The 19694-nt window shown below is 43.3% G+C and overlaps 1 protein-coding gene across 2 annotated transcripts in view; it reads right to left on the bottom strand.

Moving 5' to 3' along the window:
* HLCS (holocarboxylase synthetase) overlaps positions 1 to 19694 on the bottom strand; it is a 181695-nt gene that overhangs the window by 161179 nt on the left and 822 nt on the right. For both annotated transcript variants that reach the window (XM_061627679.1, XM_061627680.1), the window contains exons 2-3: positions 11047 to 11199; positions 5046 to 5208 (exon numbers count right to left, since the gene is read on the bottom strand). In XM_061627679.1, the coding sequence (XP_061483663.1) occupies positions 5046 to 5208; positions 11047 to 11199 (316 nt within the window). The remainder of the gene's footprint in view (positions 1 to 5045; positions 5209 to 11046; positions 11200 to 19694) is intronic.

Genomic DNA, 19694 nt, shown 5'->3' with positions numbered 1-19694 from the left:
GGCCTTGTGCTTGGGATCATTGTCCTGCTGAAAAGTGAATTTTCTCCCAAGCTTCAGTTTTTTAGTGGACTGAAGCAGGTTCCCCTGCAGTATTTCCCTGTATTTTGCTCCATCCATTCTTCCTTTATTTTAACAAGAGGCCCAGTCCCTGCTAATGAGAAGCATCCCCACAGCATGATGCTTCCACCACACTTCACTGTAGGGATGGTGTGTCTTGACCCCTCACTGGATTGTCACCTTGTATTGGTGAGTGGGCTTGTGTGTTCCAATGAACCCTATGAGCAATGCCGTCAGGAGTCAGGTACTCCCAGCAGGGTCACCCATGGCAGTAAGGTCAAAGGAGAGGAACCAGACAAAGAACGATCCAAGAATGTCCTCAACGGCGTAACAGGCGGAGGATAACAATGTGTATGTTACAATGGCTGTGAAGGCAGATGAAAGCTGAAGTAGATAAAAGACTTCCAATCATCACTGTATCCATGCCATTGGATTAAAGCCTTCTTCTGTCAAGATTGTGTGTTTATTGTTGTGCGCCAACCTCCCCACATAAAACCAATTCATGCACAGGCATCTTACAACCAAACCAAAAGTCCCATGGCGATTGGCGAATGGCGACGGGGGCAGGACTGTGAAAGCTGGAAGCCCCAAGTTATGGAGCAGCACATGGGCGGTGGACAGAAATTCATTCGACCTGGCTCAAGGACCGAGGCAGTTGAGTAGTTTGGCAGCTATATCCACAACTGAGCAGTCCTATTCAGGATCCACTCTGCTCACCCCGTATGGGGAGGGGGCTAGAAAAGGTGCCCTTAAACATAGTCTGCCTCATCTCCCTGATTGGATTACCGCATCCAGTGGGGTCACCACTTAGCGGTCGCAAAAGACAATTGAATTTTGGAACATGGAATATATGGACATTGCTGGACAATACAGATAGTGAATGTCCTGAACGCAGGACTGCCATCATCATGAAGGAGTTGAGACATTTTAATATTGACATAGCAGCACTCCAAGAAACCCAAAGAGCAGGAGAAGGACAATTGAAGGAAGAAAATGGAGGTTATACCTTCTTCTGGAAAGGACTGCCTGAACAAGAACGACGAATACATGGAGTAAGCTTTGCTATCAAAAATAATCTTGTGAAGCTCTTGTCAGAAGTTCCTATTGGCATTAATGAACGACTCTCAACTCTCCAGTTAAAACTTGCCAAAAACCAGCAGGCAAATACTCTAAGTGCTTATGAATCAACATTAGATGCTGATGAAGACATCAAGGAAAATTTTCATAACCAGCTGGACACCATCTTATCAGAGATACCTAAGGAGGATAAAATTATCCTCTTGCGCAATTTCAATGCAAGAGTTGGGCGTGATTTCGATTTATGGCCAGAAACCACTGGGAAAGAAGGAGTTGGCAATAGCAATGTGAATGGTATTCTACTTCTGACTAAACGTGTAGAGCATAATCTTGTTATTACAAACACACTCTTTCGCCAGAAAAATAAATTTAAAACATCATGGAAGCACCCTCGGTCATAACACTAGCATCTCCTGGATTACGTAATTGACTGTGCCAGAGATCATCATGATGTACTCCTCACTAGGGCCATGACGAGTGCTGATGACTGCTGGACAGATCACTGATTAATTCAATCCAATATGACCATTAATATTGTTCCTCAACGAAGGCTCCACGGAAGAAAACCAAGGTGTAAAATGAACATCCATGCCCTTGAAGATCCTATTAACCGAGCCTGCTTTCAAACAACTCTCAAGAAACATCTACCGATGGAACTCCCTAAAAATGTCTAGGAACACTGGATTAAACTGAAGACATCCATTATTGCTGCATGTGAACAAGCTATTGGATACCAAACTAAGAAACATCAGGATTGATTTGATGACAATGATAGTGAGATTGAACATATCATCGACAAGAAAAGGAAAGCCTTCCAGATACGGCAGAAAGACATTAACTGTGCTGCTAAGAAAAAAATCTATGCCAGTGCAAAGGCTGAGGTCCAAAGAAGAACTAGAGAACTTAAGAACACCTGGTGGATAAAGAAAACTAAAAAAACCCAGCACTTTGCAGATGCTCATGATGCACAGGGCTTTTATAATGCCACAAAGGCCATCTATGGACCAACAAATTAAAGTACAAATCCCATACGTTCAATGGATGGTACCAAACTTCTTAAGGATAAAGAGTCTATTGTACTGCACTGGAAACAGCATTACCACAACCTCCTTAATTGTAACTCTACTGCGGCTGGTGAGGTCTTCTCACAAATTCCACAACAAACTAGAGACGAGCTTGCAGTATCCCCTAATTTGGATGAAGTCAGTAAAGCCATCAATCAAATGAAGAATAACAAAGCTAGTGGACCTGATAGGATTCCTGCTGAAGCCTTTGAAGAAGGTGGGCCTGAACTTACACAACAACATAAGCTCATCGAAAAAATCTGGATGAGGGAGGAGATCCCGAAAGACTTTAGGAATGCCATAATTATCACCCTTTTTAAGAAGGGTGATAGAACAGATTGTGGGAACTATGAGGCATCTCTCTTCTTGCTACTGCAGGGAAAATCCTTGCAAGGATCCTCGCAAATCGCCTTCTACCGATCTCAGAGGATGTCCTCCCTGAATCTTAAAATGGTTTCTGCCCTTCCAGGGGGACAGTGAACATGATCTTCACTGCACGACAGCTTCAAGAAAAATGACAGGAGCAGAATCGACCTTTACATATGGTGTTTATTGATCTGACTAAGACCTTAGACACTGTGAATCAAACCACTCTCTGGACCATCCTTCTGAAAATTGGATGCCTTGATAAATTTGTGAATATTTTGCAACTCCTTCATGACAATGTGACAGTGACAATTTTGGATAACAATGGCTTTCAGAGCGATCCATTCAGAGTTTGATCAGGCGTAAAACAGGGATGTGTCATTGCTCCTACCTTATTTAATATCTTCATTGCTGTGATTCTACACCTTATTGAGGGGAAACTTCCTACTGGTGTGGAAATCATATATCGAACAGATGGAAAGCTTTTTAATCTCAGTAGGCTGAAAGCAAAAAGTAAGGTAATGTCAACCTCTGTCATAGAACTTCAATATGCCGATGATGTGGTCTCTACACATTCAGAGAAAGATCTTCAAACTATCCTAAATGTCTTCACAGAAGCATATGGAAAGCTTGGGCTCTCCTTAATATTAAAAAAACCAAAGTGCTTCATCAACAGGTGCGAACTAGTCCCTCTGTAGCACCATCAATCCAGCTTAATGGTGTGACGCTGGAGAACATTGATCACTTCCTCTATCTTGGAAGCCATCTCTCTGTAAAAGCTGACATCGATGCTGAAATTCAACATCGTCTGAGCTCTGTGAGTGCCGCATTCTCCCGAATGAAACATAGAGTGTTCGAGGATCGCAATATTCGCAGGGAGACCAAAATGCTTATCTACAAAGCCATTGTACTACCGATATTACTGTACACCTGTGAAACATGGACCATTTATAAACGCCACTCCCAACTTCTTGAAAGATTCCACCAACGCTGCCTCTGGAAAATTCTGCAAATTATTGGGAAGACAGACGGACTAATGTTAGCGTTTTGGAAGAAACAAAGACTACCAGTGTTGAAACAATGATCCTTCAACATCAGCTTCGCTGGACCAGCCATATTGTTTGAATGCCTGATCACCGTCTTCCAAAGCAGCTACTTTACTCCCAACTTAAGGATGGAAAATGGAATATCAGTGGTTTAAAGTTTAAAGATGTTCTTAAAGTGAATCTAAAAAAATGTAACATGAACATCAAGAACTGGAAAATCTTGGCCCATGAATGTCCCAAATGGGAGGTTGGCTATTATCAAAGGTACTATGGTCTTCGAAGCAGCACAAACGCAGGACGAACAGGACAAATGAGCTAAGCGGAAGGCATGTCAAACAAATCCTCATCGCGACCATCTTCCATCTGGAAACCTATGTCCTCACTGAGGGGAGGCCGTGTGGATCCAGAATTGGCCTCCACAGTCACTTACGGACCCACCGTTAAAGACCTGTTCTTGGAAGACAATCTTACTCGGCCATGAGCAATCACCAATGAAAATGAATGTGTCTTGAGGTGTGGGCAGTGTTAGGTTTGTGCCATACATAGCTTTTTGCGTTTGGGCCAAAAAGTTCTATTTTTGTCTCATCTGACCACAAAACCTTTTCCAACATCGCAACTGGGGCACGCTCATGCTTTCTGGCAAACTCCAGGCATGCTTTTACTTTTTGAGTAATGGCTTTTTTCTTTCCACCCTAACATACAGGCCAGTGTTATGCAGAGCTCTTGATATGGTTGACTGGTGCACCATTACTCCACTCCCAGCCACTGAACTCTGTAGCTCCTTCAAAGTTATTGTAGCTTCTCTCACAAGTCTCCTTCCTGTTCGAGCGCTGAGTTTTGAGGGATAGCCTTTTCTTGGCAGTGCCTGGGTGGTGTGATGCAGCTTCCACTTCCTGATTATTGAGCCAACTGTGCTCACTGAGATATCCAAACACTTGGATATTATTTTGTACCCTTCTCCTAATCTATGCATTTGTATTACATTATCTCTCACTTCTGTAGAATGCTCTTTCGTCTTCATTTTCCTTCAGATCCACAACCTGATCAATGATCGTTCAACAGTGGGGGTTTTACCCTGACAATGTGATAGCAACTTTAATGGTTCACAGGTGGAGGCCAATGGTAAGGTAATTGTCTCCTTGATAGGGCAATTTCTTTCATCTGTGTAAACTGGGAGCTTCCACAGCACAGGGGTTGAATACTTATGCAAGCAACATGTTTTAATTTGTTTCTTACAAACATTTCCCAACAGAAAACCAATATCACCTTACAATACTTGATTTTGAGTTTCAGTGTTTCAAAATAAAATATCATACAGAACGAAATTACAATGTACCATTTGTAATTCAGTAATATAAGAGCATCGGTCGGAGTCGGATTACTTTTGCAAGGCACTGTATGTGCGATGGCACACTTTCATTGCAAAGATACTTACACACAATTTTTTGAGGCACCATTCCATTATCCATTTGGAGTCTATCTTCCATGAATGCTATCCCAAGGCTACTGAAGTTGTCTATGCTTGTTTCAGCAAATAATATGAAAGGTTCTCCAGGTCTAAAGGCCAAAGGTGAACAATAGTCTGACCACTTCACAATCTGAAGAAAAATATACAACATATTTTCCAGATTATTGTTTTTTAAATTCTAGAATAAATAATTCTGACAGGGCATTTGCAGAATCAAACTGAGATTGCTACCCTTAAATATTTACAGCTGATACAGAAGTGCATCCTCCAGAGCTAGATATTTTTTCTGAGGAATCAGACAATACTCACAATATGACAGAGACTATATCCATTTCTAATAATACAAAACTAAGTAGAAACACTAACAAATTTATGTTCATCTTGACAAACTGAGATCACTTTATTGAATTCTTAAATCTCTGTGATTCAATGTGCACTTAAGTTGGAAATTTCTTGTGCAACTCCCATTCAAAAGAATAGGAGCCATGTAACAGCACTATCAAGCTCTTGTGCATGCTTAAATTTTAATGGAACCTGAACAGGAGAACTTTCAAACAACTGAAATAAGGTGCTTTCGAGGGATTTTTAGCTTCTCCGAGGTGCAGGATCTCTATGAGGCGACCACTCAAAGTAGGGACCCCTGAAGTGCTTTCTGGCATCTTGGCAATCAAGATATCAAAAAAATGCTGCAGACAAGCACCTACTGAAAGCGGAAGTAATGTCTCTAAGCTTACCATAATGCCAGGGTGGTCTGATGTTAAAAAGGAGAGCAAACACCAGAGTGGTGAGAGGGTGGAGGGACAGGCTCCATTGTGACTGACAGGTCAAGCTTGTAAACAGAGGAAAGGATTTTACCTGGAAAGTTAATCCTATTTAGTTTTTCCTACCCCAAAATCAATTTTAAAGGTGTCTAGCACAAAGCCCTTAAACCTATTTATCTATAATTTGGCAGTTTTCTTACCCAGGGGTAACTCTCTCATGGCTGCAATTTTCAGATCAATTGTCCACAAAACACTAGGGGACATTAAGTAATTCCTTTTTTCTCCTTACCTAAAACTATAATGGCTGTCCTTGTGGTAAACCACTGCAACCCTCCTTGTAAAATTTGGCAGGATTCATGCCTTCAGAAGGGGTGGTCTTGCTTGTAAATTTCATCCAATTCCACCCCCAAATAAAAACGTTATAGACATCTAAGTCAAAACTTTAAAGGTGTCCAGCACAAAAGACCCTGGACCTATTTGCTTGTAATTTGGCAGGCTTTATCCATTCTGGAGGAGCTAGTAGGACTGCACATTTCATCCAACTGTCAAAAGGTAAAAAGATTTATAGCCATTTGATTTCCCAACAGCAAAAGGGCATAGGGACCGAAGCAGTCTCACCAGATTCTGAGCTGAATAGGGCAGCCTATGAAGTTTCTTTGACCAAAGCATGCTATTTTCCGAAGTGTCAAATCAGGGTGTGAACCAAATCTTATTGATGGTACACACTGCTAATATGAATTCACTAATAGGCAAAAAACCTTGCGGTTTAAGAACGTACCTATAGCCCACAGATATTTCTATCAAACTTTAAAAAGCAGGGAAATTGGGCAGCTATAGTGAATGCACCTGGGGAGCAGGAGACCTGACCTCCTCTCTGAAATATTGGACTGCCCTACAAATTTGTCAAAATGCAAACACACTTTGGGTTGGTATTTCACAGTCCAATCCGCTTGCTGTGTAGCTTGGAAGAATTTGGTAACGTGCCTCTGAGCATATGGTGAGTGGTGGCAACACCTGCCATCTCCAAAGGTGGAGAATTATATTTTTGTATGTTTGTTGGTGTTCTCCTTACTGTGCTTCTTTCCTGTGTTACTAATGTTTCTACAGAGAATCTAATCTAGAAAATGTTATTTCTCATTCATCCGAGAAGCCTGTGTCAAATTTATTTTTATTAATTTCAAGGCCTTTTTATTGGACAATGTCTTATGATGGTGAAGACAGCCTTTTGTGTTTCCAATTGGAGGTTATGTTCTATTTCTATTTTGAATCTGAAACTGCAGTTTGATGTAAAATCAGACTGATTACAGTATGTTGCTACTTCAGCAATGACTACAGCTGTTGCAAAAAAGAGGGTGCATGTGTTCAGCCTGCTATGTTTAAGCCACTTCATTTAAGGCAAGTGGGCACGGTCAATTAAAAACACAGAGCACACCTAGAATTTTGCTAGAATATATTTAACATCCCACTGTTTTAGCTTGTGCAAATTGAGACACTCCTCATGTCCACTGGAGACTATTCTGCAGAATAGTCAGTGCCGTTATTCCATAATTATTTTGGGATTTTTTTAGTGTAAATTTTGCAAAGTGTTGCTGTACTTCACATAGTCACAGAAATAGAAACAAAAGAAAATGATTTCCTATAGGAAACTTCACTAAAATTGCAAATCAGACATATTTAAAGTGACCAGCTGAACTATATCAACTGTCTTAATAATGTTGCTTCCTCCCTGCTAAAATAAGATCAGCACAGCACATGTCTTCTTTCTATTATTTGGGCTGATTGCAAGTGTTGCCACCACTCACCATATGCTCAGAGGCACGTTACCAAATTCAACCAAACTACACAGGAAGTGGATTGGACTGTGAAACACCAACCCAAAGTGTGTTTGTATTTTGACAAATTTGTAGGGCAGTACAATATCTCAGAAGATCCTCAGTGGCGCAGAGTGGTAAGCGGCGATAACGCAGCCGAAGCTCTGCTCACGGCTGGAGTTCGATTCCAATGAAAGGAGGAAGTCGAATCTCCGGTAAAAGGGGTCGAGGTCCACTCAGCCTTCCTTCCATCCGCGGTCAGTAATATGAGTACCCGGCATATACTGGGGGGTAAAGAAAGGCCAGGGACAGAACTGGCAATCCCACCCCATATATACGGTCTGCTTAGTAAACGTCGCAAGACGTCACCCTAAGAATCGGAAACGACTCGCACTACAAGTGCAGGGACACCTTTACCTTTTACAATATCTCAGAGAAGAGGTCAGGTCTCCTGCTCCCCTGGTGCATTCACTATAGCTGCCCAATTGCCTTATTTTTTAAAGTTTGATAGAAATATCTGTGGGCTATAGGTACGTTCTTAAACCGCAAGGTTTTTTGCCCATTAGTGAATTTCTCTGCTTTTTAATCCGGGAGGTAAGAAATGGGATCCTGTGCAAGTTTGCTGAGAATGGATTGATCATTTGCATGCTTATTGAGTTCAGTGGCATTTACTCCCCTGTAATCATGCTTAGGATAGGTGAAACTGACCACAGGTGATGGGGAGGGGAGGAGGAGGAGGAGGAGGGAGGGGAGGGAGGGCAGAGGGGAGGAGAGGGATGGGAGCAGGCAGGAGGGGGAGGAGAGGACAGGTTTGATCGTTTGCATGCTTATTGAGTTCAGTGGGATCTATTCCCGTGCAATCATGTTTAGGATAGGTAAAACTGACTGGGGGGGAAGGGAGGGCTGGAGTGGGGAGGAGGAAGAGGGGAGGAGGAAGGGAGAGGAGAGGGGAAAGGCAGGTCTGATCATTTGCATGCTTATTGAGTTCAATGGGATTTAGTCCTATGCAATCATGATTAAGATAGGTAAAACTGACCATGGGGGAGGGAGAAGGAAAAGGGGCAGATTGGAGGGGGCCAAGGAAGGGGGAGGGCAGGTTTGATCATTTGCATGCTTACAGAGTTCAGTGGTATTTACTCCTGTGCAATCATGCTTAAGACAGGTAAAACTGACCATGGGGAAGAGGACGGGGAGGAGGAGGGGGGAAAATTGGAAGGAGGGGATTGGAAGGTGTTGGGGAGGGAGGGGGAAAGGAAGGGGGAGGGAAGGGGCAAGAGGGAGGGGATAGGAGGGAGGAAAAGAGAGGGTAGGTTTCATCATTTGCATACTTTTTGGGTTCAATGGGATTTATTTCTGTGCAATCATGTTTGAAAATGGAAATGGACTGCCTTCAAGTTGATCCCGACTTATGGCGACCCTATGAATAGGATTTTCATGGTAAACGGTATTCAGAGGTGGTTTTAGCATTGCCTCCCTCTGAGGCTGAAAGGCAGTGACTGGCCCAAGGTCACTCAGTGAGCTTCATGGCTGTGTGGGGATTTGAACCCTGGTCTCCCAGGTCATAGTCCAACACTGACCCAGGGGAGGGGCAGAGAGGGTAGGAGGAGGGGGAGTGGAGGAGATTGGGTGGGTGGGCACTGGGTTGAGGGGAAACCCCTTTCCTTTCCAAAAGGAAAACACTGTGAACAGTAACATTCTTTTTCAGGGTTTCCCCCACCTTTTTATTCTACAGCAGGCACATGTAGCCTCCCACCTAAACTTAAACCAAAGCTGTCCCTGGCCACATCCACACCAGGCCTTTATTTCACTTTGGACTGTCATGGCACCTCTCAAAGAATCCTGGGAAGTGTAGTTAGTGAAGGGTGCTGAGTTGCTAGGAGACACCCTCACTGTTGCGCTGCAGCCAACTCAGAAGGGGCAGGAAGGGGGGAGGCATGAGTTTCAGGCACCTCCGCAGCCAGAAGAAGCAGAGATGGGGATTGTTGTGTCTGAACAGGATGGTGTGGGAGGGGGGCAGCCTGCTCTCCAGCCAGTTCCCATGAGTAACATCCTTTCCGAGGAGCCGAGCGCTCCTCCCCCAGTTGATGCAGAGAACTTGTGGGGGGAAGCGTCAGAGTTAGTGCCAGCTCCTCCTTTACCAAGCAGTTCCCAGGAGGATTCCAGCATGGCACCGCCTGTTGCTCGGGAGCAGGTGTCTTCGGATGAGCTGTTGGATGCACATCCCGTCTCCTCGCTCCCGTCGCCGCGAGAAACGGACAGGGCAAAGACAGGAATTACGAAGGAGTCAGAGATTACGTTCGAAAACATTTCCTATATAAGCCTGCCGCTCCCAGGGGGGGGTCGTTGAGTCAACTTCCTTCACACGCTGCAGAGCATGTCTAGAGTATAGTTAGGGACTTTAGTGAGTTAGCATAGGGTTTCCTATGAAGCACAATGCTTTTGATGTATCCATTACTCTAATAAAACAAGATTTACTTGCACACACACTTCAGCCTCATTCTTTCGGCTCTGGACGGGACACTCACAGAGCTTCAATCAGAGCGGCTGACTGTTAAACCACTCTGGCCACTGGAGCTCTCTCAGGGGAATAGGAGTCTCCTCTCAGCACCCATCACAAACTACACTTCCCAGGATTCTCTGGGGGAAGCTATGACTCTCACGTGAAATCAAAATCTGGTGTGGGTGTGGCCCCCTGATTAGTCAAGCCAAACAGCTATGAGTCTGGCTTTTAGAACACTGGCAGTTGGTTCTTACTGAGCATGCCTGACATTATCATTCAGTTCCATGCAAAATTTCTTAAATTAATTAAAAATCAGCCAGGCATTTTTTAAACTTTTAAACTGCAGAATATGAAGGTCAGAGTATAGGGAAGATCAGTAATAGGATTACAGGTCCTCTGTGAACATGGCTGATTTTAAATTAATTTCAACAGATTATAAGAACTCTGACAGAAAAAAGTGCACAAGGGCTCTGGAGTTTTTCTCTCTCTTTTTAGACTGAACTCGCTATTCTTTGTGACTGTTTTGTTTTTTGCATGAAAATTTAAAGGGTTGTTAAGCAAGCGTTTCTGAGTTCAGGACTGTAAGTTTTGTCAGGTTTTGTTTTGAAATGAGTTTATGGGAAAGATCAGAATAGCCTGGGGGGGTATTTTCAATTTAACATTGCGGAATGTGAAAAATCCATGCTGGCTATAGTATGCAGCCAATCTCGTGGCTGTATAATTAACAGCAAAGGGACAAATATGTAGTCAGTAGTAATGTGGCTACAAGATAAATTAATTTATTTATCTCTCCCTCCTACCCATGTGTTTAGCATTTCCATCCCCCAAGAACAGACATTTAAAAACAAATCTATTACAAGAACTTCTTAGTAAAAGTACCTTCAAAAAACACTGACCTTTTCTGTTGAGCAAGTTATAGTTTGAGAACTGCCTGCTTGAATGGAAATACTTTCAGTCACAAATGCAATATGTTCTGCTTCCAGTATTTTGTCCAAATAACTAAAAGGTGATACAATAAGCAACGTCCATTTGTTTAAATCATCAAGAGACTGGAAAGGGGGAAAAAGAGGAAGAGATGTTCAGTAAGATTTTGGGAAGCTTACTCCTCTCCCAGATTAGCTTTTATATGTAATTTTATAAAATGCAACACTTAAGACAAACTTCATTACACTTTCCTTTACCTGGACCCAGCTAGAACATGAGAGCCCTGCTAGATCAGAGCGAAGGCCCATCTAGTCTAGAACTGTTCTCACTGTGGCCAACCAGTGACTAAAGAGAATCCTCTCCTATACTTGGTGTGCCATACTGTATGATTTTCAGGTTTATGAAAATTTAATAATATATTTATTTATTTATTTGTTTCATTTATAGACCGCCCATAGCGAGTGGCTCTCTGGGCGGTGTACAAAAAGGTTAAAATACAAAATATCAACAATAAAATCAGACAACAAACAATAAACACAAGCAGCAACTAAAGAAAAAAAGAAAAAAGAAAAAATTTAAATTATAACATAAACGCTTAAAATGCCTGGGAGCATAGCCAGGTCTTAACCTGGCGCCAAAAAGATAGAAGCGTAGGCGCCAGGCGTACTTCTTCGGGGAGGCTGTTCCACAGTTCGGGGGCCACTACAGAAAAGACCCTAGATCGAGTAACTGTCCTCCGGGCTTCTCGATGGGTTGGTACCCGGAGGAGGGCCTTAGATGCTGAGCGAAGTGACCGGGTCGGTTCATAGCGGGAGATGCGTTCCACAAGATATTGCGGTCCCACGCCGTGTAAGGCTTTATAGGTCAAAATCAGCACCCTGAATCTGGCTCGGAAACAAATAGGTAGCCAGTGCAAACGGGCCAGAACAGGTGTTATATGTGCTGACCAGCTGGTCCTCGTCAGCAGTCTGGCTGCTGCGTTTTGCACTAGCTGAAGCTTCCGAACTGTCTTCAAGGGCAGCCCTACGTAGAGTGCATTACAGTAATCCAGCCAAGAAGTTACCAGAGCATGAACAACTGAGGTGAGGTCATCCCTGTCCAGATAGGGGCGTAGCTGGGCTACCAACCGAAGGTGGTAGAACGCATTCCTTGCCACCGAGGCCACTTGCGCCTCAAGAGACAAGGAAGGATCGAAAAGAACTCCCAGACTACGAACCTGTTCCTTCAAGGGGAGTGTGACCCCATCTAGAACAGGGTGAACATCCACCATCTGGGCAGGGGAGGCACTCACCAACAGTGTCTCAGTCTTGTCTGGATTGAGTCTCAGTTTATTAGCTCTCATCCAGTCCATTATTGCGGTCAGGCAATGATTCAGCACATCCACAGACTCACCTGTAGAAGATGAAAAGGAGAAATAGAGCTGTGTGTCATCAGCGTACTGGTGGCAACGCACTCCAAAACTCCTGATGACGGCACCCAGAGGCTGCATGTAGATGTTAAAAAGCATGGGGGACAAAACTGACCCTTGAGGGACTCCACAATGGAGAGTCCAAGGTGTCGAGCAATGTTCCCCAAGTACTACCTTCTGGCAATGATCCGCCAAGTAGGAGCGGAACCACTGCCAAGCAGTGCCTCCAACTCCCAACTCCGCGAGTCTCCCCAGAAGGATACCATGGTCGATGGTATCAAACGCCGCTGAGAGATCAAGGAGAATCAACAGAGTCACACTCCCTCTGTCCCTCTCCCGACAGAGGTCATCGTACAGGGCGACCAAGGCTGTTTCAGTGCCAAAACCAGGCCTAAAACCGGATTGAAACAGATCCAGATAATCGGTCTCATCCAAGAGCATCTGGAGCTGATTGGCAACCACCCGCTCCAGAACCTTGCCCAAAAAGGGGATATTTGCCACCGGTCTATAATTGTTCAAGTTATCTGGGTCTAAGGAAGGTTTCTTCAAAAGAGGTCTCACTACTGCCTCCTTGAGGCTACTAGGGACTACTCCCTCACTCAAGGAGGCATTTATCACTTCCTTGGCCCAGCCGGTGGTACCAGTCCTGCTAGCCTTGACCAGCCAAGATGGACAAGGATCTAGAGCAGACGTGGTCGCCCGCACCATTCCAAGCACCTTGTCCACTTCCTCAAGCTGCACCAACTGAAACTCATCCAATAATGAAAGACAAGGCCGTGTTCTGGACACTTCAGTGGATTCGTCTGTCATAACATTGGAGTCTAGGTCCCTACGGATGCATGCGATTTTATTTTGGAAGTGCCCTGCGATGTCGTTACAGCGAGCTTCAGATGTTTCAATGGTATCTCGAGGACCAGAATGTAAGAGTCCTCGTACAACCCTAAAAAGCTCTGCAGGGCGGCAGAGAGATGTCCTGATAGAGGCAGCGAAGTGGAACTTCTTCGCCGCCCTTACCGCTTTTATGTACGACTTAGTAGAGGCACTTACCAAAGCATAATTGCATCCGTCTGGAGTTCGTCTCCATCTGCACTCCAGCCTCCTTCTCTCTTGCTTCATCACTCTCAGCTCCGGGGTATACCACGGAGCGGTATGAGCTCTGCATCGAAGAGGGCGCGTGGGAGCAATCATGTCGATAGCCCGGGCCATCTCCGTATTCCACAGTTCGACCAAGGCCTCGACAGGAGCGCCAGTACTATCAGCTGGAAAAACTCCCAGAACCCTCTGAAAACCCATAGGATCCATAAGCCTCCGGGAGCGGACCAACTTAATAGGTCCCCCACCCTTGCAGAGGGAAAGAGTCGTCGTAAGTCTAAAACTCAGCAGGCGGTGATCTGTCCATGACAATGAAGTAGATGAAAAATACCCCACCTCCAGATCACCATCTCCATGACCAGTGGCGAAGATCAAATCAAGAGTGTGACCCGACACATGCGTTGGGCCAGTAACAAATTGAGACAGCCCCATGGTTGTCATGGAGGCCATGAAGTCCTGAGCCGCTCCAGATAAGACAGTCTCGGCATGAACGTTGATATCCCCCAACACCACAAGTTTGGGGGACCTCAACAACACCTCCGAGACTATCTCTGTCAGCTCAGCTAGGGAAGCTGTTGGGCAGCAAGGTGGGCGGTACACCAACAAGATTCCCAGTCTGTCTCCTTGGCCCAGTACAAGGTGGAGGCACTCTAGACCAGTCGTCATCTGGACAGGATGCCTGGTGAGAGAGAAAATACTCCTATAGACCACAGCGACCCCGCCTCCCCGGCCCTCAGATCTGCCATAGTGCTGCACCGTATACCCAGGTGGGCAAAGCTGAGAGAGGGCAACTCCTCCCTGCTCACCCACCCAGGTCTCGGTTATACACGCCAGGTCGGCACCCTCATCCACAATTAAATCATGGACAAGGGAGGTTTTATTATATACCGACCTGGCATTCAAAAGCAGCACCTGGAGATCTAAGGGCTGGCTGATAGAACAACCAGCAGTTCTGTGGTCTTGAGGAGAACCGGAACAAGGCACAGACACAACTTGTTTGGGGCGAGTTCCCCTTACCTGGCATGTTCTCCTCCTAACGCCATACCTCCCATTACCCGTCACTACGCTAATTGGGGCCCCCGGAAGCCCCCCCGTTAAATACAAAGCATGCTCTCCCAGGCACATTTTAAAAAATATTTAAATACAAACAAACACATTCACACAACAACGCATAAAAATACACATAAATATACACAAACACGTCCACACAATCTCATTCATACACACAACAGACAAAACAAACAGACAATTAAAATGCACCCAAACAGCAACAATAGCAGCCGACGTTAAAATTCTCCTGCGCATCAAGCTTCATCCATAAGTAATGTCATCAAATAAAGTTGTAAAATATCTGCCCGCGACCCAGTAAACAGCAAGTAAGCAAGCCAGAGGACAAGACACGCCCCAAGCAGCGAACTTGAATGGAGTGGCGGCAAGCAGGCAGAAAGCCACGATGAAACAGCGACAGAGCAGCAGGCAGAAGCAGCGGAACCCAGCAGCATCGATCCAGCGACAGAGCAGCAGGCAGAAGCAGCGGAACCTAGCAACATCGATCCAGGACTCACAGGCGTGTCGCAGCCGGCGACCGACGACAAAGCCGAACACCGACCAACAGGCAGTCCAGAAGACCCGGAGAGCAGCGGCAGCAACAACAAAAGCCAAGGCAGCAGCAGTTGTAAATCCAAAACGGCCAGAGCCACGCTGGAGACCAAACAACGGGCCCAGAAACAAACGGCCCAAAAGCACTCGAGAAGCACTCGGAGGGCAGCGACTCCTCGAGAACCGCAGCAGCCAGGGCAGCAACGCCGCGGCAACAGCGGCCCCCGACACACTCCAGCCGTAGCACGCCAAAGATGGAACTCCGCAACGGGTCAGAGCAACCCAAGAGCCGCGGCTCCGCCCCGAACCAAAGGCCAAAACAGCAAAACTGGGTCCAGGCAAAGATGTAAAGTCCAGCCACAGTCCAAGATCGTACCAACGCTGGCATAAGCATAAGCATAAGCAAAGACATCGATGATAAGGTGATAAATACCAGGCGGTAGAAAGGGAAGAAATTAGGAGCTGAGGTGCAGAGCTCCCAATCAAACATCCTCTCTCTAATTTAATGTCATCTTGCAACAACTTAAGTAACAACAAGTAGAGCAGGGGTTGCCAAACTATGGTCTGTGGACCGCCAGTGGTCCATAAGCTTCAATCAGGTGATCTGCAGCATTTTTGTTTTAAATATTCATATTGATTTTTAATTGTGTTTTTATTGTTTCTTTTATTTCTTATATTGTATTTTATTGTATAACAATTTGCATTCCGTAGAATTCAAATTGAAATACCATAAAATTCAATAGAAGAAATAAAGAAACCATAAGAACACAATTAAAAATCATACAGCATCTAGCACAGTGCATTACAATTGCCAAAACAGGCAGAAAAATAATTAAGTGGTCCGCCAAGACGCCTCTAAACCACTTCCAATTATAAACCACTTCAATTTACACAGTAGTCAATGATAAGTCAATTAAGCATATGACTGCTGCCTTAAGGTGCAATCCAAACATACTTACTAGTTAGAAAGTCCCATTAAAATCTTTTTTTTAATTTTTGCGGCCCCACTGAGTTATGCATTTGCATTAGCAGGGCAGGATATATCTTTCTGAACGCTTCCAACAAACACACACACACACAGTGGGACTTATTACTGAGTAAACATGCTCTGAATTGTGTGTTGGACATTTATCATCCCCCTCATTTAAAAAACATACCAACACTCCTATTCCTTCTTTCCCAAGCATTTCTATAAATCACAACCAAGCCAAAGGCAGAAAAAGACATCAATATGAGAAGATGGATGAGAAGAGAATCATATAAACTGCACTGAGTTCCTTGGAGTAAGCACAGGATAAAAATATTTTAAGACTAAATGTTAACATTTCAAGGAATTAACAAGATTAACAAAAATACAGTCAATGTTACACAAAGTACACAAAGTAGCCCATAAATAAAATTAACTTAAGTTGTAGCTTTGGGCCTATCTAAATGTACTTAAGATAGCAACCTAAATATATTTCTTAACTCTTCAATTTTATTTATTTTTATTTATTTAACAAAATTTGTATACTGTTTATAGCTAAATAAAAACTCAAAGTAGTTTATAAAGAATATAAAATATACATTAAAATTGACAATAAAAATCAATGTTAAAAGCAAGTTTATAAAAAGCAAAATGAATAAAATAAACAGTTAAACAAATACATTATAAGCTAAATTTACAGATTAAGATAATACATCAATTTTCCATGTCTGGGTAGGCTTTACATCCATTTTACAAACACTAAACTTCTGTTCACTTGATTTTAACTCTTAAATCATGTATAATACAAGAATTGTTGTATCCAGAAATCAGATTTCATCTAACATTTATTTTTTAAAATATTTAACATTTTGAAGCATATGGGTGCTGACTTGCAAGGGGTTGATTTTACATTTTACATAGTTAATTGTGCAAACCTCTCAGCCACTGTTCCAGCAAGTATTTAGGATGAGGCACAGTGATTTCAGCACCAGAGGACACCACTGTTGCCATTTATAATACATTATGTCAGAACAGTCTGTAGATCAAATTTTGTTTGATAAAGCAAAATAAATTGCCCTTCAAAACAGGGCAGAAGTTGCAACTTGTGCAGAATGTGGCTGTCAGGTTATTAACTGGGAAAGGAAGATGGGATCCTAAAAGCTCTACACTGGCCCCATGTGTTACTGGCCTGCAAAATGTTAACCCCAACTGGCTCAGGGCCCAAAAATCTAAAAAGGTTCCTTCTCCAGTACCAGCCATTCAATTCTTAAGGTGATGATGGGGAGAAGGGGGACTCTGCTCTCTGCATTCAGGTCCAGCTTCTGGGTTTCCCATGAGCAACTGGTTGGCTACTGTGAGAACAGGATGCTGGACTAGATGGGCCACTGGCCTGATCCAGCAGGCTCTTCTTACATTCTTATGCTTGCAGAGTCCCCACCAGGATTTGGGAACATTGCTGGGTTTCAATTTATCCAGGCTTTTGCAATCTGATAACAGAAGGTTTTCTCCTCAGCAGCAACATATCTGTGTTTTAATTTTGTATGTATCTTTCTTATGATTTAAGTTAAGTTCACAGTATTTGACCTATTTGTTTTTATGTACACTGCCTTTTTTTCAGGAAGGGTGACCTATCAATATTCTAAATAAAAATACATTTCTCTATTTTGTCACATTTATATCCCACCCTTCATCTCAAAGGGGAATTCAAGGTGGCTAACAACATAAGACAATAATAAAACATTTACTGAATTAATCAAAACCTCATTAATACCTTCAGTATAGTGTATCTTACCAAACTATGCTCTAAAAACCCAGACAAATAATTGTTAGTAATGTTACATCTGAATGTAGCCAATGTGGGAGGACTACCTGACTGAGCCTGGGAGAGAAGTCCAAGAACGCCTCATCCCGTATTACCTTGCCACTTCTACTGAGGGCAAATTGTTGGTACACAACTGGGTGGAGGGGGAGCAAGGTGTAGAGTGGACTGGAGACAACTCATGTATTTTACTCATATATTTCATGTATTTTAAGGGTGTTATAACCCACCCTGGGACCTCTGGGTGAAGAGTGGGCAATAAATGCTAATGCTAATAATGTGCAACATCTGACACATGTTCTACAGAGCCACCTATGCTTGTGCAACCCTACTCAAGTCACTACTGATCAGGGCATTGCAGCTGATGCCAAGCAGGTGATGCTGCTGGGATTACATTGGTGCAACCCATTCTGTGTTGTAGTCACAGCTATACAATGGTGCTGTAATTCAAAAATAAATTTCATGGACCCCCATGAGTTTCAAATATTTTATGGCTGTACCTCTTGAGTTAACATTTTAAGAAACTTGAGCCTCTCAAATTTGGCACATTTACCCAAATATTGATGTCCGTGAAGTGAAAAATATTTAATTATACAGTGATGTTCTTGAGGGTTCAAAGTGCTTCATGCATCTCATTACTTCTTGCAACAATCTTGTAAGGAAGTCCAGTATTATCCCAGATTATGAAGGGATGAGAGAATGTGATAACAGTGAGTTGCTTGAGGCTCCCTAAGGAGCACATACATAAGATGATATCCTTAAGCACTTCTTTGCTCTCAAACATAACCACTTTGTCATGGCAATTCTGTAAGTGAATGATCTGAAAGAGGATTCACTAAGGTTCTAAGCTAGCCTGCTGATCTGCATGGAAAAGCATCTTGTCTCGGAGAGATTGCACATGCAGAATTGTTAAGGCACATTTCACACAATAAAGCGGAAGATGAGTTCTTGTGTTTCCACTTTAGGTCAACCACATATTTTAGCAACAGACACTGTATTATTTGCTATAGGATATGAACCTCTGAGCATTATTTTAACTAGCACTGCAGACTTTTTAAAAAACTGAGTTCTGCCTCTTCATTTAGATATTCAGGGTGCAAAGCTTCTACTCATAAAGGTAGAAAATGTATTTGGAAGAACTCAGTGTTGTGGTTAACACTGTCCTAGGCTCGGCACCTTCTATCATACAAAAAACTTTACAGACAGTTTACACATTACATTCCAAAACTTGTACGAAGTATCCTGTATTAATATGTAATTACTGCACAAATGTGCCTACCAACATGCTTTTACCACTGCATACATATCTCTGGTACATGCAGTGAGGAACAGGGAGTGGTTACACCTCTCTAGTACACATAGTTAGAGGTGGGGAATAGAGATGACACTATGATGCAGCCCTGTACTTTTAATGGAAAGAAACTAAAAAGGCACACCTTTGCACTATCAAGTGTGCTTTTAATTATTCTTATTATTTAGGCACTAAGTGAAAATTGTTTTTTCTGAGCTCACATCTATTAACATCTAAAATCTTCAGTTACCTTACTGCTGCAATAATTGTTTTTTGTGTTTAGAAACAGTTGCTTTATAGAAGGGTTTTTTTAAAAATTGCAACATGTTAAGTTTCAAAGTTGCCTTGAGGGCTTTTCAAGTGAAAAACAGGTCATATGCATTCTAAATAAAATAAACACAGTATCACTAACTGCTCACTTCATGGAAAGTTGTACCTATTAAT

The sequence above is a fragment of the Rhineura floridana genome, chromosome 5 (assembly GCF_030035675.1).
Source record: "Rhineura floridana isolate rRhiFlo1 chromosome 5, rRhiFlo1.hap2, whole genome shotgun sequence".
Classification (NCBI taxonomy): domain Eukaryota; kingdom Metazoa; phylum Chordata; class Lepidosauria; order Squamata; family Rhineuridae; genus Rhineura; species Rhineura floridana.
The sequence above is the reverse complement of the archived record's forward strand: the minus strand, read 5'-3'. Positions and strand labels throughout refer to the sequence as shown.